The sequence below is a fragment of the Salvia splendens genome, chromosome 15 (assembly GCF_004379255.2).
Source record: "Salvia splendens isolate huo1 chromosome 15, SspV2, whole genome shotgun sequence".
In the NCBI taxonomy this organism is placed as follows: Eukaryota; Viridiplantae; Streptophyta; class Magnoliopsida; order Lamiales; family Lamiaceae; genus Salvia; species Salvia splendens.
In genome coordinates this window covers 11596214-11620867 of record NC_056046.1, presented here as the reverse complement: position 1 = coordinate 11620867, position 24654 = coordinate 11596214, and the positions used below count along the sequence as shown (strand labels likewise).

At 40.7% G+C, this 24654-nt stretch overlaps 2 protein-coding genes across 2 annotated transcripts; one reads left to right on the top strand and one right to left on the bottom strand.

Annotated features, from left to right (window-relative positions):
- The first annotated feature begins 10854 nt into the window (after positions 1–10854).
- LOC121767329 (IAA-alanine resistance protein 1-like) lies at positions 10855–16435 on the top strand. Its single transcript, XM_042163575.1, has 11 exons — positions 10855–11424; positions 11738–11821; positions 11925–11974; positions 12637–12688; positions 13738–13860; positions 14636–14898; positions 15245–15388; positions 15537–15644; positions 15834–15935; positions 16014–16058; positions 16147–16435. The coding sequence occupies exons 1-11, from the start codon at positions 11127–11129 to the stop codon at positions 16297–16299; spliced, it is 1422 nt and encodes a 473-aa protein (XP_042019509.1). The 5' UTR covers positions 10855–11126; the 3' UTR covers positions 16300–16435.
- A 3548-nt stretch (positions 16436–19983) lies between these two features.
- Positions 19984–22023, bottom strand: LOC121768735 (protein BASIC PENTACYSTEINE2-like). Its single transcript, XM_042165273.1, has 2 exons — positions 21897–22023; positions 19984–21153 (listed from the first exon to the last, which is right to left on the bottom strand). The coding sequence occupies exon 2, from the start codon at positions 21138–21140 to the stop codon at positions 20274–20276; it is 867 nt and encodes a 288-aa protein (XP_042021207.1). The 5' UTR covers positions 21141–21153; positions 21897–22023; the 3' UTR covers positions 19984–20273.
- Between the last annotated feature and the right edge of the window lie 2631 nt (positions 22024–24654).

The following is a 24654-nucleotide window of genomic DNA, read 5'->3' as shown; positions in this document are numbered from 1 at the left end:
CAGACCTGCGGGCTGGACTAGCTTCCTCAGGGTTATCACGAACGGTATTATGGGTGTTATGTGATCTGGTATGCATTTTTTTTGGTGGAAGAGGATCAAAAACTCGCTTTATCACAAATTTGGTTCTCTGTTTCCCACAGACGGCGCCAGTGATGGTTGGCGAATTTTTGATGGTAGTGAATGCGGGTAAAAAATATAGATCACGACACAGGGAATTACGTGGTTCGATTTACTGAGGTAAATCTACGTCCACGGGAAGAAAGGAGGGCAAGATTGTATTGCTTGATCTGGTTTACAGCTTACAAATACAGGCTTGCTATATGATCTTTGATGTCTAGAGAGCCCCCCTCTCCTATCTGATCTAAGTTCTATTTATACATTGAACTAAGATCGTGGCTTGCATCACCACTAACTAGGTCGTGGCTTACATCATCACTAATTAGGTCGTGGCTTACATCATCACTAATTAGATCATGGATGTCGTGGAGGTCATGAGATCCTGCATGGGTCCACCACTAAATAGATCGTGTAGTGGAGGTCGTGGAGGTTCTGCATGAGTCCACTATCTCCCAGTTCGGTTGAATACTGAGACCGAACTGCTGAACTATTGCCGAGCAGCTTTTGCCGATCTGAGAGTAGAGCTTGATTGGTCGGCTTTTACCGAGCTGTAGGCTGGGGCCGAACTCTTTGGTAATGCCGAATCTGATTGGTCGGCTTTTACCGAGCTGTAGGCTAGGGCCGAACTCTTTGGTAATGCCGAACTGATACTCTTCTTTGGGCTGATGGGCCGTCACTGCTATTGGGCTTGTTTAGTACGTACCCCATCACCTGCCTTTGTAGAGCTGCTAGATTTTTTTCAACTCCCTTTAGGTCAGGTGACTCCGAACTCTTGGAGGCACTTATCGGCCTTTGCTGCCGAACTGCGTAGGCTAGATAAGGATCTGTCTCTGAGGGCAATCCTTAATTTTTTCCAGTTTAAGAGAAAAGGATCTTGGTTTTACTTGATCCCTTTACAGCCTTTTAGGGCCTTCTGCAAAACCAAGTGGCCAAAGTGGCAACATCGCTTCTTTTTTTATAATAGGACAGCGGCTCCGGGCTTTCCCTGGAGAGGGCCGAAGTCCGTGATTCCTCATCCTCAGTTAGAACCGTTGAACGAGCTCGAGGGCGAGCTCAATAAGATTCCTATGATTAGGAAGCAGTACCTGGAGTCTGAGCTCGTCAAGGGCGACTTCGTGTTCGACTCCTCGTCTTCGGACGAAGAGACTGAGGGTGAGGACTTCTTTTTTGTGCCTTACTGCTTTTGTGGCGAAAACTAACCTTGCTTTCTTGCTTTTTGGCAGTGAACTTGCTAAATAAGATTAGCCGCAAATCCTCCGAGCTTAAGGAGCCGGAGAAAGAGAAGGCTACCAGCTCGGCGCCTGATGCCGAGAAGAATCCGAAGAGGCAAAAGACCTCTTCTTCGGATCCAAAAAAGCCGGAGTCCACTTCGGCAAAGGGGAAGGGGAAGACCCAGAAGCCCCCAAGAGCGCCAGAGAAAGACAGAGCGCCAGAGAAAGACGTGGTCTTGGCGCCTCCTTCGGAACATATCTGTGAGCCCTTTTTATGGCCCACGGACTTCGCCGAGGTGAATTCTCTTCTTGATTTTCTGGCCTTGCTTTTTTCCTGTATTTTTTGTGGCCCCTCGGTTGACTTTTTCCTTTTTCCATTTTCAGAGGAACGATATGCTCTCCAAGCTCGTCGCCGTTGAACTCTCCAAAGCGTCCAACGATTATGCTGAGATGCAGAGGAAGTTGGCGGCTGCTCGTCACCAGGCCGAACAGGCTAAGGCAGACTTTGAGAAGGCCAGAGCTGCTAGGATCTCGGCCCAGGATGAAGCCCAGTTTGCCAAAAACCAGCTCGTCATCCAGCGAGAGCAGACGAAACGGAGGGATGCTGCCGCCGTGGTTGCCCAAGGGGAGGTTCTCCGTGCTTTCGCGGAGAAACTCTTTCTGAGCAATCAATTTTCGGCCTTTGTCGGTGATCTTCTGAAACTGATGACCGATAATGCCGAGCAAGGGCCCGAAGTCGTCCTGCCGCTGTACGGCCGAGAGATAGCAGCTCGTCTCCAGAGTCTGCCGCTCCTTGAGGAGCTTGCTTCGTCCTCGGTCCTGCTTTCTGCTGACCGAGTTCGTAGTTGCCGAGCTGACCGGGACGAGAATATGGAGGCTATCTTTGCCTCCTTAGGGCCAGTTTCACCCGCTCCAATTTTCCACGGAGAGGGTGAGACCGAGCAGCTTGATCAGCAGACCGGAGACAGGCAGGCCGAGCAAGAGGTGTTGTTGATCGGTGATGGGGGCACCGAGCAGGCTGGGAGGAGCAGGGAGGCCGAGGCTGAAGCTGAGGCAGACAAGGAGAAGGAAGCTGAACCTCACCGAGGAGCCGGAGACGAAGCTGGCGGAGTATGATTTCGTCTCCCTTCTCTTAGTTTAGTTTCTTCCTTGTTGTAAAATGGCCTTGAAGCCCTCCTTGTGTAAAAAAATTTTTTCTTATGAATGAAAAAATTCTTCTTTCTGCACTTGTGTCTTCGTATAGCTTTTCGTACTCTCTTTTACTCCTGTTGTGGTTACTACCTGCTCAGTAAACTGAAATGCCGAACTGACATAGCTGCTTTGTATTCTTAACTCTTAAGGAGCTGGAGGTACTTCACTGGAAGCGGCTGTACTCTTCCGCTTTAGACGAAGCTGAGAAAAAAGCCATAGCTGACCAGATGAAGAATGACGAACTCTTGGCTTGTTTAGTGAAGCTGGAGGCCGACAATAAGGACTTAGAGTCCGAAAAGAAAGATCTGGAGGCCGAGCTGAATACTGCCGTCGCTGAGAGGACTGCGTATGAGGATTTTATCTGCAGGCGCGGGGGAATGACCATCTCTGAAGTTCAGGAACGAGTTGACGAACTGTGGGAGGAATATCATGTACTCCGGAGGAACAATGCGCTGGAGAGCTCGGCTTGCCAACAAGTCGTGAAATCATTGCGGCGCTGGGCTTCTCGGTACGACATCATTCTTTCCCGGCGTCCCTCAATCGAGAGATTCCTTAGGCATTTCCCGCCAACAGATGGTCGCACTCCACCTCAAACCTCTGATTCACTTGCTCAAAACCCTACTCCAAGTCAGCAACGAACTCAGGAACAACCGGAAACGTCAAGACGAGAACGGATTCAGGAGCAACCGGAAACGTCAAGACAAGGACGGACTGAAGTTCGTAGAGGAGCTGTGATTATGAGTGAGCAAGATCAACAAATGCTTCGTGAAGAGACTCTTCGCCGCCGAGGTGCCAGAACTTCCCGGACTCAAGGAAGAGGCGGTAGGTCGATCAGAGCATCTCGTCGACCTGCTTATTCTTCAGCTGCCCGGAACGCCCGAACTCGGCTTCACGAGGATTTTGTGAATAGATGGCTCAACTTTAGCAACCATGGACAGTAGAATAGTCCTTTGTAATGGCGTAACGCCTTCTCGTAGGGCTGCAGAATTATATGCCGAACAAGATTTAATAAATGAAATTTTCATTTCGCTTCTATCACTGCGTATTTACAGCTCAGCGAAAAAATTTCATCGTGCTCGTCCTCGGTCTTATGAAGTAAACTTCTTTGACCGGACTCGTCCTCGGTCTTATGAAGTAAGCTTCTTTGACCGGACTCGTCTTTGGTCTTATGAAGTAAACTTCTTTGACCGGACTTGGTCCTCGGTCTTATGAAATAAACTTCTTTGACCGGACTCGTCTTTGGTTTTATGAAGTAAACTTCTTTGACCGGACTTGGTCCTCGGTTTTATGAAATAAACTTCTTTGACCGGACTCGGTCCTCGGTCTTATGAAATAAACTTTTTTTGACCGGACTCGTCTTTGGTCTTATGAAGTAAACTTCTTTGACCGGACTCGTCTTTGGTCTTATGAAGTAAATTTCTTTGACCGGACTAAGCTTGTGTCCTAATTTGGCGAGTTTTATCGCTCGGATCGGACTTTCCCTTGTCCTAATTTGGGGATCGGACTTTCCCTTGTCCTAATTCGGCGAGTTTTATCGCGTGGATCGGACTTTCCCTTTGTTGCAGTTCGTTTCAGACGAACTGCTTGTTTCTTAAGCTGAATTGTGGTCTTGTATCCTCCTTAGAAGCTTGGACTCACAATCGTTGGCTTATATATGTTCTAAAAAGGGGATCAGCCTTTGAAGAACAAGATACCTCAGTAACATTTGTAAGAGACGACACGCACATAGACAGACAAAACGCACATAGACAAAATAAAAAAGGACGAACAAGATTTTAAACTTTTAAAAAACAAGCACAAAGAACAAGTAAAAAACAAAGAAAGCACATACCTCTAGGACCGAACTAGACACAAGACTGACTGACCGGACTGTCTCTTACAAATGGAACTTCTTAAGGTTGGAAATGTGCCATGTTCGGGGTACTTGTTCTCCTGACACGTGAGTCAATTTGTAAGACCCTTTGCCGAGGACTTCTGACACCCGATATGGACCTTCCCATGTGGGTTCGAGTTTGCCCAGCTTTTCTGCTCGGCTTACTTCGTTGTTTCTCAAGACGAGATCTCCCACTTGAAATTGCAGCTTTTTCACCCTTTGGTTATAATACCGGGCTACTTGCTCCTTGTACTTGGCTGCTTTTATGCAGGCCAATTCTCTTCTTTCTTCGGCCAGATCTAGTTCGGCTCTCAGTCCGTCATCATTCATTTCTGAGGAGAAATTTAGAGTTCGGGGACTGGGTACGCCGATCTCAACCGGAATCACGGCTTCAGTGCCGTACACCAGACTGTACGGAGTTTCACCGTTGGAGGTTTTGGGTGTAGTTCGGTAGGACCATAGGACTTGAGGGAGATTTTCTACCCATTGTCCTTTGGCTTGTTCTAACCGAGCTTTTAACCCTTTCACCAAGATACGGTTTGTTACCTCCGTTTGTCCGTTTGCTTGTGGGTGGGAGACCGAAGTGAACCGCTGTTGAATATTCAGCTCTTGGCACCAATTCTTGAATGTCTTGTCGGTGAACTGAGTCCCATTATCCGAAATGAGGATGTGGGGTATGCCAAATCGGCACACTATGTTCTTCCAGACGAAATCCAATGCCTTCGAGCTCGTTATCGTAGCTAATGGTTCAGCCTCCACCCACTTCGTGAAGTAATCCACGGCAACGATAAGGAATTTCATTTGCCGAGGAGCTTGTGGAAGTGGTCCCACTATGTCTATGCCCCATTGCATAAAAGGCCAAGGGCTTTGCATAGCACATAGATCGGTCTGCGGCATTCTTGGGATATTTGCATGGATTTGGCACTTCGGGCATGTCTTGACGAGCTGCACTGCTTCTTGTACCAAGGTTGGCCAATAATATCCCCATCTCAGAACTTTTTTAGCTAAAGCTCTAGCTCCGATGTGGCTACCGCAAGATCCTTCATGAACTTCTCTAAGGATGTAGTCCGTCTCTTCTGGTCCTACACATCGCAATAGCGGTTGAAGGTAGGACTTTCTGTATAGGACTCCTTCATGAAGTTCATACCGAAGTGCTCGGCATGTGATTTTCCGAGCTTCTCTCTTATCCTCGGGCAGTTGTCCTTGATCTAGATACTGTAAGATCGGCGTCATCCAGTTCGGCGAGCTGGTTACTGAATGTACCTCAGCTTCATCAATGCTTCGGTGTAGTAATTCCTCCACCTTTGAGTTCGAATATGAGGCCAACTTACTTAAAGTATCTGCTCGGCTGTTTTCCGCTCTGGGAATGCGGATTATCCGAAAATAAGAGAAACTTCGGCTAATGCTTTGCGCTTTGTCCAAGTATTTTTTCATCCTCTCATCTCGGGCTTCACTTGTACCCAGCATGTGATTCACTATGACTTGTGAATCACAATGGATTTTGAGAGATTTGACAAATAGACTTTGCGCTAATTGAAGTCCGGCAAGGAGGGCTTCGTATTCGGCTTCGTTATTAGTAGTTGGGAATAAGAACCGAAGTGAATAAGTTACCTCGTGTCCGTCGGGAGCGATAAGTAGAATACCAGCTCCACTTCCCGTCTTATTCGAAGCTCCATCTACGAATCCACTCCAGCAGTCCGGCGGTTCTACTTCGGATTCCTGGGGCTGTGTTAGTTCGTCATTGGCAGGATTTTCCTGTTCGGCAATAACAGGGATTGCTTGATCGAACTTTGCCTCTGCAAGAAAATCTGCCAAGGCTTGTCCCTTGATGGCTTTCCGAGGTAGATATTCTATTGAGTGTTCTCCCAACTCTATGGCCCATTTGGCGATTCTGCCTGATGCTTCTGGCTTGGTCAAAACTTGCCGAAGTGGCAGATCGGTTAAGACGCATACCTTGTGAGCATAGAAGTATGGCCGCAGTCTCCTTGCTGCATTTACTAACGCCAGAGCAATATTTTCCAGAGGTTGATACCTTGTTTCTGGACCTCTTAATGCTCGGCTTGTAAAGTAGATGGGAAGCTGCTTTAGGCCTTCTTCTCGTACAAGCACCGCGCTAATGGTTTGATCTGATGCCGCTAAGTATAAGAATATCACTTCGGCATCTGTTGGAGCAGAGAGAATTGGAAGCTTGGCTAAATAACTTTTGAGCTCGTCAAAAGCCTTTTTCTGCTCGGCTCCCCACTCAAACTTTGGTGCCTTTTTCAACACTTTGAAGAACGGCAGTTGCTTTTCGGCTGCTTGGGAAAGGAATCTATTCAGTGCGGCTAGACATCCAGTTAGTCTTTGCACATCATGTATGGACTTCGGCATCGCCATGTTCTGAACAACTTGAACTTTTGAGGGATTTGCCTTGAGTCCGTCCTTTGAAACCCAACAACCCAGAAATTTTTCCGAATCTACCAAAAAGGTACATTTTTTGGGATTGAGTTTGAGGTTGGCTTTTTTGAGCACGTCGAGGGTGGATTTGAGGTTGTCTTCGTACTCCGAAGTGCTTCTGCTTTTGACGACTATGTCGTCAACATACACTTCAACCTCTTTTCCGATCAAATGCCGAAAAAGCTTATCTACCATCCTTTGATATGTGGCTCCGGCATTCTTTAAACCGAATGGCATCTTTTTATAAGCAAAGATGCCGAAGTCAGTAATGAAAGCCGTTTTTGAAGCATCATTCTCATCCATTAAAACTTGGTGGTAGCCTTTGTATAAATCAAGAAAACAGAAAATTTCGAAGCCGATCAAAGCTTCTACTTTTTTATCTATGTTCGGAAGGGGATAGCAATCTTTAGGACAGTGCTTGTTTAGATCGGTAAAATCTATGCACATCCGCCATCCTCCTTTTTTCTTGATCATCACAGGATTGGCCACCCAAGAAGGATATTTCACCTCGAATAATACATCCGCTTTCAGTAATTGGCGGACTTCGTCATGGATGACTTGATTTCTTTCTGCCGCAAAGAGTCTTTGCTTCTGTTTTATAGGCCGGACTGAAGGATCAATATTTAACCGATGAGTGATTACCTCAGGGGGCACTCCGGTCATGTCCAACGGAGACCATGCAAAGACATCTTTGTACTCCTTGAGGAGCTGGATGGTCTTTTCCCGGAGTAGAGGCGTTCCCGCGAAACTGATCTTGACCGTTCTGGATGGATCATCTTCGTATAACTGAACGGTCATTGAGTTCGACTCTGGTGTGACTTCGGTCATTTCGCTTGCCTCTGACTCCGGCTGCTGTGATTGCTATGCTTGATGATGCCGATCTGATTGCTCGGCACTTTTAAGCGCAATCTGCAGACACTCTTTTGCTCTCTTTTGATCACCTCGGATGACCGCTATCCCACCTTTAGTGGGAATCTTGATGGTGAGGTGATAAGTAGAGCAAACGGCCCGAACTGCGTTGAGCCAGTCTCTTCCCAAGATGATGTTGTACGGGGACCGAGCTTTTACCACAAAGAACTCGATCATCGTACTGGAGCTTGTAGGCGCTTTTCCCACCGTGATCGGAAGGCTGATAATACCTTCAGGGCGGGTGTCCTCCTGGGCGAAACTTTTCAGAGGAAGCGGAGCCGGACTGAGCCGAGCTGGATCCACTTCTAGTTTATCGAAACATTCTTTAAAAAGAATGCTGACTGACGCTCCGGTATCCACAAACACTCTGTGGATCAGTTTGTTTGCCACTCCAGCTTGGATGACAATAGCGTCTTGATGAGGAGAGATGGCCGGGACGGGATCTGCATCTGAAAATGTAATCACTTCGTCCTGCTTCAGCCTTTTATGCGTTGGCTCCTCTCGATTGAAGTCTCTGCGCTCTGACTTCAGGGACGATTTAGTCTTCCCGGCAGGGAGAGCATCAATAGTCAGGATTACTCCATCATATTGCAGCTCGTCATCGTCTTCGGGGTCCTGTTGCTTTTTCAGATCCTGGGGAGCGCAGTTTGCACCTCTCTGCTTTTTGTTCTTTTTCGGCTGCTTGCTTTGGTATTTTTTTAACGTCCCTGCTTTCACAAGAGCGTCAATACCTGCAGCCAAATGTCGGCACTCCTCGGTATCGTGACCGTGGTCTTGATGGAAGGAGCAATATTGATCCTGAGGTCGACGCGCGGCCGATTTCGTCATCCGCTTTGGTTTTTCGAACATATCGGAATGCAGTTCAAAAATTTCCGCTCTCGACTTGTTCAATGGTACGAACTGGGCGGGCGGCTTCTCGGGATTGAGACGTGGCCCCAATCGGTCTTGCACCGGAGTCCTTTGAATCCTTTCAAAAGGAGTTCGGCGAGGATGTCCCTGATCGCCAAAAGGAGTTCGGCGAGGATGTCCCTGATCGCTATGATCGGGCTTCCTCCTGTCTCCTCGGGATGAGCTGTCTAAAGACCGTTTGCGACGGTCTGCCTCATCGGCACGGGAGAACTGGTCCGCAATGTCCCACATCTCTTGAGCTGTTTGCGGACTGCATTCCACGAGCTTTCTGTAGAGAGCTCCGGGCAGGATTCCATTTTGGAACGCCGAAATGACAAGTAGATCATTGAGATCATCTACTTGTAGGCATTCCTTATGGAATCTCGTCATAAAGTCGCTGATCTTTTCGTCGCGACCTTGTCGTATAGAAAGCAGCTGAGCCGAAGTGATTCGGGCTTCCGCTTTCTGAAAGAACCTCCTGTGGAAAGCATCCATTAGATCTCGGTAAGATCTAATGCTGCCTTGGGGGAGGCTATCGAACCACCTTCTTGCGTTCCCGATAAGCAGCTCGGGAAACAGCTTACACATGTGAACCTCATTGAGACCTTGGTTCGCCATATTATACTGATAGCGTCCCAAGAAATCATGAGGATCCACTAACCCATCATAAGTCATCGACGGAGTTCGGTAGTTCTGTGGCAAGGGAGTTCGGGTGATATCGTCCGAGAACGGAGTCTTCAATGCTCCGTACATGGCGAACCCGACATCTCTTCGGTATGGAGGAGATGGAGTTCTCCTGTGATTCCGGTACCGAGGAGGAACAGGAACATGTCGGGGTTGAGGATTCTTCTTCCTGGAAGACACGGCACTACTGCGGTAGTGACTTTCATGTCTGGATGAGGAGGGAGAATCCACCGTTTTCGTCTCCGGCTTTTGGCCCTTTTGCAAGAAAATTAAGAACTCTTCCTGCTTCTCGGCCAAAAACAACTTGACAGCCTCGTTCAAATCGGGCTGCTGGGAAGACTCGGTGCGATGAGTCTTTGAGCGGCTTGTTCCTTCTCCGTGAGAACTGGAAGTAGATTTCTCCCGAGGCTGTTTTCCAGACCTGCGGGCTGGACTAGCTTCCTCAGGGTTATCACGAACGGTATTATGGGTGTTATGTGATCTGGTATGCATTTTTTTTGGTGGAAGAGGATCAAAAACTCGCTTTATCACAAATTTGGTTCTCTGTTTCCCACAGACGGCGCCAGTGATGGTTGGGCGAATTTTTGATGGTAGTGAATGCGGGTAAAAAATATAGATCACGACACAGAGATTTACGTGGTTCGATTTACTGAGGTAAATCTACGTCCACGGGAAGAAAAGAGGGCAGAGTTGTATTGCTTGATCTGGTTTCTACAGCTTACAAATACAGGCTTGCTATATGATCTTTGATGTCTAGAGAGCCCCCCTGTCTATCTGATCTAAGTTCTATTTATACATTGAACTAAGATCGTGGCTTGCATCACCACTAACTAGGTCGTGGCTTACATCATCACTAATTAGGTCGTGGCTTACATCATCACTAATTAGATCGTGGATGTCGTGGAGGTCATGAGATCCTGCATGGGTCCACCACTAAATAGATCGTGTAGTGGAGGTCGTGGAGGTTCTGCATGAGTCCACTATCTCCCAGTTCGGTTGAATACTGAGACCGAACTGCTGAACTATTGCCGAGCAGCTTTTGCCGATCTGAGAGTAGAGCTTGATTGGTCGGCTTTTACCGAGCTGTAGGCTGGGGCCGAACTCTTTGGTAATGCCGAATCTGATTGGTCGGCTTTTACCGAGCTGTAGGCTAGGGCCGAACTCTTTGGTAATGCCGAACTGATACTCTTCTTTGGGCTGATGGGCCGTCACTGCTATTGGGCTTGTTTAGTACGTACCCATCAATAACTTATGCTATACTTGTTAGTTTTGATGCATACAAATAATATTAGTAGAGGATAGATAGGAAAACACAAAAACTAGAGGTAGAATTACGATTTATAATTTCAAATGGAGTCGATGTTTTTTTTTGAGAGAACATATTAAAATCAGTGTAGGTGAGCAAACCCTACACCACAAGCGTCAAACTAAGTAGAGTAAGAAAAAACATCATAATCAACATTCAATTATGAATGTCGTTTTAGGGGTACAAATTCATAATTTTAGTTTATTAAATTCAAGTATGCAGATAAAAATAAAATAATCCTGGAATTCCTTTCCTTAATTTGTACTCCTATACAATTCCCCAACCCAGTTTCATTTCTCCATTTCACAATAAGAAAATCCAAAAATATTAAAAAAAAATTAAATGTAGAAACCGTAAAATGGATGAAATAACGTTCGGGATTATAATCCTCTTTTTATGCGCCGTTTGTTTCATCACAATCGAAGGCACTTGCAAGCGAAGAAGCCCTCACTCTTAAACCCTTACTCTGTTTCTCATCTTACTCCAATCCAAAAGCGCCGTTATTGGGGAAATGGGGCCCGTTTCAGTTAGCCGGCGGCAGATCTACTGCTGTATGTTGGGCGTTTTGGCGGTGGCGGGGTTTCGATTGTCTGCGGCGGCGGCTCACCAGTGCAGCCACCACCACCATCATGTACCCGATGACGACCATGTGGGGTTGATAGAGAAGAATCAGGGGCGGCAGTCGCTTCTTCCCGAGGAAATTGCGGAAGAGGAAGATCTGAAGATGATGTGGGGGCATGATGATGATCATCATTATTGTGGGCACGGGCATCATGAGCATGATAGCGATGTGGAGCTTGTTGGGCTTGGTAAATAATTTATTGTTCATTTAATTTATTGTATGAAATTTTAATTTCCTTTATTTTTGAATAGCAAAAATCTTTGAATGTTCTGTTGGTTTAACTCAAATCAATTAGAAATTGCTGCATTGTTAACCTAGTATGCAAGCAGTTTTCTCTTGCGGATAGATTTACATTTTCACTGTTTTGAACGTAGAATTGTTGATTGAATGATTACAAGAGCTCTTGGTCTTAATGTTGTAGAAGCATTTCAGAAAAATGACACGCAAGAAGATTTTAGAGTCATGGTTAGTGCAGTACTAATTGGGTTATTCGATGGCAGGTCTCTGGATCAATGCCATGGGTTGCTCTCTGTTGGTTAGCTTGGCTTCCCTTATTTGCCTCATTATGTTACCTTTCATATTTAGTAAGTACTCTAAATGCCTTTGGATGCTCTTTTTATAGCTTTCGGAAAGATATCAGTTTATGCTTATGGCTAGCTAACAAAGGTCGGATTTTATTTCGTGCAGTACAGGGGAAGCCATCAAAGGCTTTTGTTGATTCTTTAGCATTGTTTGGGGTCAGTTTCTTGTTTCTCTGTCCACTCTTTGCTAACACATTCATGGACAAAAGTTTGTTACTCATTCTCTCTGTAGATTATAGTAGATTACATTGTTGTCTGTGGCTTGAAAAGCTACTCCTTTAATTTTAGTAGCTTATCTTATAGTACTAATATATTTTATGTTGAAAGAAAGAATACTTTATTAAAGCTAGTCTAAGAGAAGATTAAAAATTTGGTAGACTTCAGCATAATAGAAGTGAACTATTTTTATGGAACGGACCAAAAAGGAAAGTGTCTCTATTTTTAATGGATGGAGGGAGTATGTTATAGTACTATAATTTTTTCATCAGGTTGCTGGGAAATCAGATTAATTATGATTTCTAAAATACTACCATATAGTGTGTTTACTGTTAGGGGAGGGGTTAATATTGATATATTATCCTGAGAATTGCTACTTTAAGGTCATATGTTGTCACTTTGGGTGTTCTGCAGATTAACTGTATTCCTACCTCGTAAATAAGAATAAGCTCATTTGTTGAGTGCTTTCATGCTATTTGGTTTTGCAGCATACCAATCTATCTAAGAAAAATAGTGGCCTTGTTTGTTTGGCTGCTAGAAGCTAGTATACAAAATTATCAGTAGTTGTCCTATCTTTATTTATATGAACATCTCTTATGCAGGCGGGAGCTATGGTAGGTGATGCTTTTCTTCATCAGTTGCCACATGCTTTCGGTATGTATACCCTTTGAAAGGAATCAAAGATAGCTTTTGTGGTTATTTTGGGACTTTGTCTATTGCTCATGATGCATCTCTCTCTCTCTCTCTCTCTCTCCCCCCTATTCCCTTTTTCTTTGTTGTTTCTTTTTAGCATTTTCAGCTGTCTTTTAGAATAATTTTTTCCTGGAAATTGAGGCTGGACTAGGTTTTGAAATTGTAAGCTAAAGTATATTTTTTCTATGATGGTCATATTTCTTTGGCTGGCAAGACCTTTGCATGCCTATCATAGATCAGTTATCTAGAAGAAATTGCTTGGAAGATTTCCTTTGTCTATTTGTACCGAATGGACATTATGTTTTGGGGCATTGCCAACATGTGTTCCGTCACCAAAATTTGTGCATCTGTCAGCTTCAGTTGCCGTATTTCCATTAATCATAGCTCTTGGAAACACTGGTCAAAGATTCTTGTCCATGTCTTAGTAAGAAACCAAACTTGTTCTTCCATGTGGGCATTACAAGAGAGATAACCTTTGGAGAAAAGTTGGTATCCTCACATTCATCACCTGCTGTTTTTTCAAAAATTAGTTTAAAGTTTTGCTTGTCTGGGTCCATTTGTGATGTTATGATTAGATTTCATCTCCATGTTTTAATTATCTAGTGCAAAGTTTTAAATGTACTAGGTAAAGTAGCAAACTACTTCCTCCGGCCACAAAAAAATTGTCATATTGTAGATGGCACGAATTTTAATCAAATAGTTTCTGGTGTGTGAGTGGAGTAAAGGTCCCACCGTAAATGTGCGGTGGGTGTTGTGAGTTGTGTGGATCCTGCCACTATAGATGGAAAGAGGCAATTTTTTTGACGGAGCAATAGGAAATTGTGACCATTTTTCGTGGATGGAGGGGGTATTAGTTATGCGAATGTCCTTTCTTTTTCCTTTTTTTTGCTGCCTTTGCTTATTTAACAATTAACCTTAGCCAACTTGAGACCAGTACTCATTATTTGTGATGCTGTTGTTAAGTACTACCTTTTGTTCTCACTTTTTTGCATTTAATTTTATGTTTTCAGGAGGCGAGCAGGCCCATTCGCATGATCACCACGATAACCATCATCATGAGCATTCTGGACAGTCACATTCTCATTCTCATTCTCATTCATTGAAGGATCTTTCTGTTGGTTTGTCAATTTTGGGTGGGTAACATGCTTTTACATTTACTGCAAGTTTTTTGCTTTGCTGCGCAAGCATGCTTAAATTTTGAAATTCTGATAATCACAGGGATTGTTAAGTTTTTCTCTTCATTTCTCTTTTTAATATTTTGTAGTGTATTTGTAATGTAATTTTACATTGATTTCCTTGTGAAAGGGAACTTATTTACATCTAACCTGTAATGTTAAATTTAGGGGAGGGCTAATATTTTTTCAATAAATATGTATGTCATGATGACTTTTAACAATTCCATTATTTTTCTTAGTTTTCACCAATCAATTATGTTGGTTCTAGAAATTCTTATTTGACTAAATTGTGGGGTTTCTGTTAAATTAGTCATTGTCCGATGAATCATCAAATTCGTGTCGCTATTAATAAATTTGTCCCAGCTTGTCTAATTATATGTGGATTTAACTTGACGGTTATAAATGTGAAACTACGTACTAATCTGATACTTCTGTTGCAATGGTAAACTAACATGTTCCTCGAGCTTTAATATAGTTGTATCTCCTAATAGTATAAAATGCAAGTTTCTTTAAAGAGAATAGACAGACTATTGCATGGATGGTTCTATTAGGTGATTTTATGTATCCATTTACTGAAGATAGTTTTGTCACTTAACAGCCTTGCTCTATTGAGAACTGGTTTTTTCTCAATGCTTGTTATGTGTGTCAAGAAGTTAAATATAATTTCGTCACTACGAATCACATATGATGCTCATCTGATTCAGTACATTATAATCATACTCTTTTGGTACAGCTGGAATTGTGGTGTTTCTTATTGTTGAGAAAGTTGTGAGGTACGTTGAAGAATATTCCGGCGGAGAAAATGATTGGAATACTGGTCATCACCACCACCACCACCACCATAAACACTCTGACAAATTGAAAGATGATGATCATGTAGATGAAAATCATCAGGCACAGTCACATGATGAGAAATCATCTGAAGGAAAAGAACTGGATAAGCCTGCTAAAAAAGCTCGCAGTGGTAAAACTAGTGAAAAAGATTCTCTGCGAAAGGTACGGTAAGAAGTTTATCCATGATAATTAACTCGGATAATCAGTTAGGGTCCTCCTTAATGCCGCCTTGAGACAATGATTTGCAGAAAGTATATTTGCCCATTTCCTTATATCTTGAAAAGAAAATACAACTTGCTGGTTCCCTTTTTACTTGATGCAATATGCTAATTTCCTTATCGCAACTTAAAACAATATATTAAATCTCAATATCTCCAATAAAATAGATTAGTGAATAGAGATGGGCTTTTCAGAGAATTGTGGATAGTCTGTCAAGTATGTGAAGTAAAGAATAACTGAGAGATGCTTCTTTGTGCTGAAATTTTCTACATTATTCTGTCCCTTCTAGAGAACTACTGGTACTAATGCTACCGAAGACACACTTGCTGAAAAAGTCCCCAACGGTAATCTTGACTCCGCTGAGAAAAAAGCACCCATCAAGTCACAATCAAGTTTGGTGTTTGGCTACCTGAACCTCTTTTCAGATGGAGTGGTAAGTCATTTCAAAACTAGGTCTTCTTGGTTGCCTGTTACTGTGCAGCAACTGAATTCATGGCATTTTATTTATAGTTTATTTCTAGACGTATCTGACTAGGACAAAAATGTGTATGTATTTTCACATGACACTTTAACTTTCTCAGCATAATTTTACCGATGGGATGGCTTTGGGAAGTGCTTTCCTCCTCTATGGATCAGTTGGTGGCTGGTCGAGAACTCTGTTTCTGCTTGCCCATGAGCTTCCTCAAGAGGTTTGATTTTCTGAATTGCTGTGTTACAGTTTCCTTTCTTTTTCATAAGTTCAATGAGTATAGCACCATTTTATAGGTGACATGTCTTGTATTTGGGTTTTGGTGCAATATCATAGCCCGAGGAAGACAAGTGGGCATCTCTGTGGTGATCTCATATCTATGTATACTTTGTGTTTCTGGGTTTTGCAGATAGGTGATTTTGGAATTTTGGTGAGATCTGGTTTTACCGTCTCCAAAGCCCTCTTCTTTAACTTTCTGTCTGCACTGGTGGCACTGGCAGGAACCGCTCTGGTTTGTAGTCTCGTATACCTCTCTTCATAACAAAACCTAAGAAGGTATTCTACTAATTTGAGGGTGGCTGTTTTACAGGCTTTGATCTGGGGAAAAGATCCTGGGCAGTCATCTTTGATTGAGGTAATAGTTTCTAGGCCAACAACTACACACTGCATATTCGATGCTCAAATCTCGTGTGATTGTGAATGTTGTGCTGTGAAATTTGCAGGGTTTTACTGCTGGTGGTTTTATATATATTGCCCTCGCTGGTGTTTTGGCTGAGATGAACAACGGCACGTCAGCTTTGAGGAACACAGCGATACAATTAGTGTCGTTGCTAATGGGGATGGCTATAGCCCTTTGTATATCACTTGTAGAATGATAGAGATTATAGTGTTTTCTTCTTGAGGAATGTACAATGTCAAAAAATATGAATTATTCCTTCAATTATCACAACTTGTATACAAGAATACACATCTGGAATAAATGTTGCGCTCGATTTATGTTGTTTACCTTAATCGAAATGATATTGATTTTAGTCCTATTTATTGTGGATTCTAAATGAGATGGGACAAAGGAATGCATGCAACGAGGAATACTATATTACTCTTGTATATTTAGACTTGCCAATTAATTTAATTTAATTGTGTCGATAGTTTTTTCAACAAACATGGCATGCACCTCGTGTACATGATAATGTTTCAAATATCATTAAAAAGTCTCAGCTTCTTTCCAACAAGCAACATCATCACCTCACGGAAAGTCTTGTCCATTAATATGTTTTGTTTCAAATGTGTGGACTGTTGGGGTATAATATTTTTGTTACATATAAATAATTTAAAGGTGGATCACACTTTAAGGACTTATGACCAAATAAATACTTGGGCCTTACCGCTTAATTGCTTTGAAATTGAACGGTAATTTTCTACCATAATTTTCTAATTAAGATAAAAAAAAAATACTATCTCCATCTATAAAAAATAATCTTGGCAGTGAATGATAAAAGTTTTAGTGTAAAATTGGTAAAATAGCATAGATAGAGAATAAAAATAGTTGAAGTAAATTTAGTGAAAAATAACTCTCACATCATTAGAGAAAATAACTAAAAAAGTACTTAGAAACTAACTAATTTTAATGCATTGATCAAAACAGAAAAATAAAACCATTTTTATGGACAAACCAAATATATGGTACAATTGGTAGAGCGTATGTGCATGCTCCCCAACTGCAGAAGTCGTCCACCTCTCCATCTCCGTTTACAGCTACAATCTAACAAAAAAGACAAATTAACCAAACACGAACAATCAAAGATGCAAAATGACACTAACTCCCGACCTGGAGATAAGATTAAAACAAAAAATCAGGCAAGCCGAGCCATCATCACTGCAGTGGAAAATGAGGCTATGGAAGCGAACCTCAGACGCCCTTATGGGACCACAGTGTGTTTTCGAAGGTCTGGTTCGGCTATGCCCGTTACCATAAAGGGAGAGGAGGTGCATTCTGTTAGAATGGACCACTCCCCCTTAAAAGGTCTTGTAAGGGGAAATATTATCCAATCATTTATAAAGGAGTCAGGACCACCAATTTGTCGATATGGGGAAGAAAGGAGTTCAATGCGCCCCCACAATGTATAGGCTACGATCATCATTAGACTTTTACACTTGCAACAAAGAAACTCGTACCAACTTGGGCCCAATTTATACCATGTTATAAATGAGTCACTCACTTTTTAAAAGACTTTTGTCGTGGAGTAGGGAGGCTATCCAAACATTTATAGAGGAGTGAGAATCACCAATTTATCGACATTGAAAAAAGAGGGTTCAATACATCTCCATATCTTTACCACCAACTTTGAATGTGGTGAAAATATATACCGCTACTATTAATTTTTACTATGGAGTCAATTCACACAATCAAGTATGCTAACAAAATTAAACCTCACTCCCTCAATTCCAACTAAGTTGAGTCAAAACTTTTGAGCACAAAGATTACGAAATTGTATTGAAAAGTAGAAGAAATGAATAAATTAGGAAAGAAAAAGAGAGAATAAAATAGGTGATTGAATAAAATAAGAGTGATTGGATGTTTTGTTTTTAGTCAAAAAAGGAAATGACTCAATTTAGTTGAAAAATTCCAAAAAGAAATACGACACAACTTAGTAGAGACTACTACTGGCATGTCTAGTGTCTATTGTAAGTGATGTGGAGATGACTTGAACAAGATTAGTGTGAAATGAGAAGTTAACGCATCAAATTGGTATCGTTTTTATAAATTTTGTGACTAAAACAATATCGTTTTGACCTAGTTAGATATTCTGACATGCTACTCCAGACTACGACAACATCGATTTGGACATTCTGATATGCACCTTGGATTCAATTTGGGAGAAATTTGATTTTGTGGAAAATTGGTCATACACCTTTAACAAGATTGTAGAAGTTTAAACACATCAATAAATTTTAATAATGAAATTTATATATTAAAATTTATAAATTATGTACTCCTAATTTGTAGTTTGAATAAAAAAGAAAATAAAACGTACTCTGGCTTTAAGTGAATTGAGAACAATTTCCGAAAATAATTTTCCTACTTATCTCGAACTATGATGCAGACGGTTCAAAAACCGCCGGTTCACGGTTCAAAAAATTTATGAACCTGAATCGGCCCGCCAAGGGTTTTGAAGGTTCCGGTTCAAAAAATCACCGGTTCCGGCGACGGTTCAGAACGGCCGGTTTTTGGCCAAAACCAGCAGTTCAGGGCCAGTTCGGCGGTTTAAATATATATATATATATTTGTGTGTAAATAAAATTCAAACAATAACGATGAAAATTGCAATTTTATTGATAGAAATTTAAATGAGACTACAAGTTACAACAATTACAATCTACAAAAGACTTGAAGTCTTAAACAATAAATTTAAATATACTTGTAAATTTCAAGAAGAAGACATTGAAATTGAAGTATGAGAATGAGAGTAGAAAATAGAGATTGAGAAGAGAAATCATTGTCAACACAAGAATGGGGTGAGTAGAAATGATGGGGAATGGAGTATTTATAGGAGAAAAATTGGAAAAAAAATAGATTTTAAAAATTAATTTTTAAAAAAATTTCAGTCGGTTTATCCTCCAGAACCGGCGGTTCAGTCCACGGTTTCTGACCAAAACCGGCGATTTCTGACCACTTTTCTGCAACACTACACCTGAAAAGTCTGAAAAGCCTAGGACCTAGCCAAAAACCAACTTGAACCGTTGAACTGCCGGTTTGAACCGGCAAACCGCCGGTTCCGGTTTCTCAAATTTTTGAACCTGAACCGAACCGTCCCCCGGTTTGAACCGCCACTTCCGGTCCCGGGTTATGAACCGCAGGTTCGTTTCGGTTTGTGCATGCGACTCAAACCATTTATATATTCCCTCCGTCCCACTTATAATGAAACATTTGTGAATCGGCACGAGATTTTAGGTAGTGTTGTTTTGTGAGATAGTGAAGAGAGAGTAAGGTAAGAGAGGAGTTGTTTCTATTTTAGAAAATGTTTAATTTTTAACGAGATAATCATAAAAGGAATAAGTTTCATTTTTAATGCGAAATAGGGAAATAGGGAGTATTTCTTACAAAAAAGAGACTATTGATATTGAAAGCGACATCTAACTTATTGGAATGAAATTCAGGTCAGTCACACTTTATCATAAACCCAGGAAATAATAATGGTGGGCTCCTCTTATTCTAGGCCACAGCGATAAGTCATAATCGTACATCACAGCATGAAACCTCACTACTAGACTAATAGGCATAGGATAGAGAATGCATTTCTCTTTTTTCATTTCTAATTTTCGAAAATCTACAAAATCCATTATCAATAAGTTTCATTACATTTTTTTACTTATATAGGAGTATCACTTTTTCTATGGAAAAGGAAAAGCCATCATTTTGAGAAATAGAGAAGGCCAAGTTTTACTGTCAAAAATCATAAAGAATCAAACAGACATTCTACAAGAATGTTCGATGGTCTATAATGTAAAATTGAGTAAACATAGGTAGCAAATAAGACAAATGAGAAAGCCAATAATAGTAGAGGGAAAGTAGAGATATTAATCTGAAAATCATTCAGTAGGAACAAAAGAAATAATCCATTATCCTATCCTGGGAAGGCCATAAAATGTCGCTAGCCTTTCAAGTAAACAAAGGAGGAATTAATTAACTTGTGAGGAAACATGTTTGCACAGTCAAGGATTTCAAACATGTATCATGAATATGAAATTTCAAGGCCTACAAAATACCAACGAAATAACAGCAAGAGGCCACAGAATATATACATGAAAAGCGGACCAGATGCGGTTGAGGCCATGCCGATAATTTGCTCTATCTGATTATCACAAACTTGTTGGTGCCATGTTTTGCCCAGTAAGTCCTCAGGTCAATGGGGTTAGCAAAGTTATAGCCATCGGTAGCAAGTTTTTCCAAAACCTTCTTGAACGCGCCCTGACTCATCTTGCGTCCAGCAATCCTGGCTCCGCGCCTTTTCTGGCTCATTGGCAATGGATACATTGATATAGTTGTGGTGCAGCATGCCGACTGCCAGCCCCCACATCCCCATCTATAACACTGCTGTGGACTACCGGTGCAAGAGCAAACAGGAATCGGTATCCCAGTAATATCCATATCCATTCCATTGATAACAACTTCAACATTCTTCTTAGCTGTTTTGGCACGTTGAGCAGAAGGATTACCATTACCATTACCATTTTCCTTGGGGGCAGGGTTTTTCCTAGTCTTCTTTGCTTTTGGGGTTTTGGTGGTTGCAGCAGCCGCCCTCTTTTTAGCTGAGCTGCCCTCCTTCGCAACTGGCTCTTCAATGCTTGTCCTCGTCTCTTTGGCTGTTTCTGTTTGCTGCTGGGGAGGTGGCTGCTGCACCATCTGCATCTGATGGTGGTTAACGGAAGACTCGGGAAGAACCGAACTGTAAGGGTTCCCCGGGAACATATGCAAGAACTTCTCCCTGTGGTTTATCCAGCTATCCCTAACATAGTCCATGTGTGTGACCGGTGGTTCAGCAACAACACAATCCCGGGGATGAAAGGAGCCACTCGCTGAAACCATTACAGGATTGTCGCGCCCTGTTAGGAAAGGCTTCGTGTCTCGCTCTGTCAAAGACGACATGAGCTGGAGACCGAGCCCTTTAAGGGGAGGTTCATAATAACCCCAATTCCTTAGACTGTCGTCGTCCATATAATCTACAGATCTACGCAAGTAACAATACACATTAATTTAAGTCCCAAATATTCCATTTCATCACCATAGATGCATTTTCTAATATGGCAACCAAAAAGATCAAGAAATCGGCTGAGCAAATGTGATCAATATAAAAGCAGCAAACTTTAAAATGCCTGAACATGTCATACAACAAGAGCAAAACAACATCCAAATGCAGAATTGAACTAATCAATCCAAAACTCAAATTGTGAACCTTTCAACTGTTTTCCACCTAAAACTATACCATTTTTTTTGGGCGATCGAACAAGAAAGGCAGAAGCATTTGAACATACAAGCAAAGGGCAAAACAACTATTCTTCGTCTAATTGAACAACATTAATTTAAAATTCTAAAAATGTGAATTCAAATAGATCCGCCAAATCAACAATTACCATAAAAGAAACCATAAAGAAAACACAGCCCGTGAAAAATCGGGAGCCCTAATAAAAAAGATTCAATCTTTGACATTTTGCACAGATCTGAACACAAAGTCGCACAATAACAGATCTACAATAACAATTAATGTATCAACGCAGATCAGACAAGGATCGCATATAGATTTTCCAAATTAAAAGTTTAAAAGCACATTAATATTCCAATAGATATAGAGGAAGGCGGAGAGAGAAAAGGCCCAGATAATATATTTTGAAAGATATAGAGAGAGAGAGGGAGGGAGAGAGACGGGGGAGAGGGAGAGGGAGAGGGAGAGGGAGAGAGAGAGAGAGAACTTACTTGTGGGTAAACAACTTTTTTCCCTTCCGGAGAGAGGAGAGAGAATTCGGTGAGATGAGAGAGAAGATAGAAACCAGAGAGAGACAGAGAGGCCCTCAAAATTGAGTTTTCATCAAATAGGTTTCGGGCATTTAATATTAAAAAAACATTACTATGAATTAAAAATATGCTAATTAATCTCGATTAGTACAGCTGTGCTATAAATAATTTTTTATCCGTTTTCAAAATTGAATATTCCACGTAAGGATATAATGGAGTATAATCTTATATAGAGATATGGGAGAATAATTTTGTCACATTTAATGAAAACCCATTATTCTTCAGTCCATATTATATGAGAAAGAAGTAATTATATCCAATATACAGAAATAATAAATAGACCACTGCATTAATAGTTAAGAAAATGAATGACGAATTGTAAGTGTTGTTTTCAAATAAAGAATATGGTACAAAAATATTATGAGATCCATGAATGATTTAAAAAATACGTTTGTGAATAACCTACGCTAATACAAGAAGATAACAAAGATCAACAATTCAAGACTTAATGAAATGCATGTTAGATCGATCACAAGAGATGGAGCCAAAAAGTTCAAAGATGTATAACATCATTTGTTCACGAGGTTGGGCTCAAGCATTCTTTAAGAGGATCATTGGATATGATGATTTGAGTAGCCCAAAGTTGTAGTAATAATTTAATTATATGCAAGTGGATCGCAATTTAATGATGTTTGGTGAAAATCAAAACCCAAAGAAATTAGGGCATCACAAAAAAATAAAAATAAAAAAGACTTGTTGAAAGCTTTCAAGTTGTGTTGGTAATAATTTGTTTTCCTAATTAGAAGAATAAATAGATAAAAAAAATCTATAATTGATTATGATATTCTTTCCTCTTAGCAATTAAGATTTCCTTTTAATTTTAATTTTATTATCTTTTAATAATAATTTTTTTTGTCAATCTAAATACCTCATTTAGATGAAAGAAGATAAATATTTCTCAATAATACTTTTTTGTGTTATCTCTAACTTTGATCCATGGTTATATATTATTTAGTTTGAATGTTTACTTATAAAAAAATACGATCTATAGTTATCTTGAATGTACACTTAATTACAAATACAATCTATATTTATCTATGTTCTTCGTTTTATAGCTTTAACTAAAATGCGATCAACGGACACTACTATATTCCCATAGAAAAGCTGAATTGACAGTAAGTTACAATAATACTTAATACATCACAAATCGATATTGATAATTAAAAATTATAAAGGCAAAAGTATTTTGTGTGAGTGGGACGGAATTTTAACTCGAGCTATAAAATGAATAATGAAGATAAGTACTCCAATTTATTTTTGTCATATTATAAATTCAGACAAAAAAATTTACCAGTGGGTATACTTAAGTCAAGGTTGTTTTAATGAATATTCCTATTATAAATATAACTTCTACTTGTATTCAATGTTCACTTTATAATTTGATTTGAAAATTTTCAGCTAACTAAAGCCGATGAATGACGCCAAATACTAATTTAGTGAGGAGTGAATTACAAAAATGGTCCTGGACTATATAATTTGATTTGAAAATTTTCAGCTAACTAAAGCCGATGAATGACGCCAAATACTAATTTAGTGAGGAGTGAACTACAAAAATGGTCCTGGACTATGAGTTTATCTCGTCCATAGTCTCTAGATTTTAAAAATATCGTCAAATATCCCTGGACTAAGGGTTTATCTCAAATGTGGTCTTTTTGCCATTTTTTGATACAAAAATACCATTTTGAGCATTTGGGCAATTTGATCTTTTTACACTTTTAACATTTTAAAAATAATATTATTTCATTGATGTACTAAATCTGATATTATTTTAAAATTATCAATCTTCTTTCTTTTTGTCATCCTCCACCTTGTTTCTTTATTTCAATATTAGATTTAATTTTATAAAATTAAATTTTAAATTTTGATTTTTAAATATTAATAAATTTTTATTAATTATTAAAATTATTAAATAACAAAAACTAATAGTTTTAATGTCACGACCGCATTTTCTAAGGATAGAAAACACGATTGATCGCGACTAGGGGAGGATTAAAGAAGCGGGGAAGAAAGGGGAAAACACAAATCGACCATAGCTATAGAAAACACGGTTGATCGCGACTAGGGGAGGATTAAAGAAGCGGGGAAAGAAATAAGGGGAAAAATAAAATCAAGCATTGGTTGCGAGACATGACTAATTAAATGTTGATACATAGAAGAAAGATACTCGATCATGAAGACTCGAGTAATTGTTTGTAAAAATTTCAAAATATCAGAGTTTTGAACAAAATAGACTTGAGTCTTTTAAAATGCACAACGGAAGCAAATGAACGCGGTTCCATGTATGAAGACATGAACCTCCGAGAGTCAAAATCTGACTGAATTAAATGTCTTGTCTCAATAGCACTTCCTCCACCACTTCGCTGCTCAACCTGCACATTTAGAAATATATGCAGGGCTGAGTACAAAAAAGTACTCAGTGAACACATTGCCGAAAATTTCACATATACATTTGAAAATATTGTCAAGCCATCATCACAGTAACACTCGGGGTGTTGTTGAAAAGACCCGAGCTTACTAAAAATATCACATTGGACTGCAGTCCCTTTTTCCTGTACTTAGCCATATCTGATCACATTGTGCCGTTGAGATGGTGTTCTCACACGGTCACCTTACATACATGTGCCGGGAAGGTGGCCACCTTCCTCGGTCACCTTCTCTG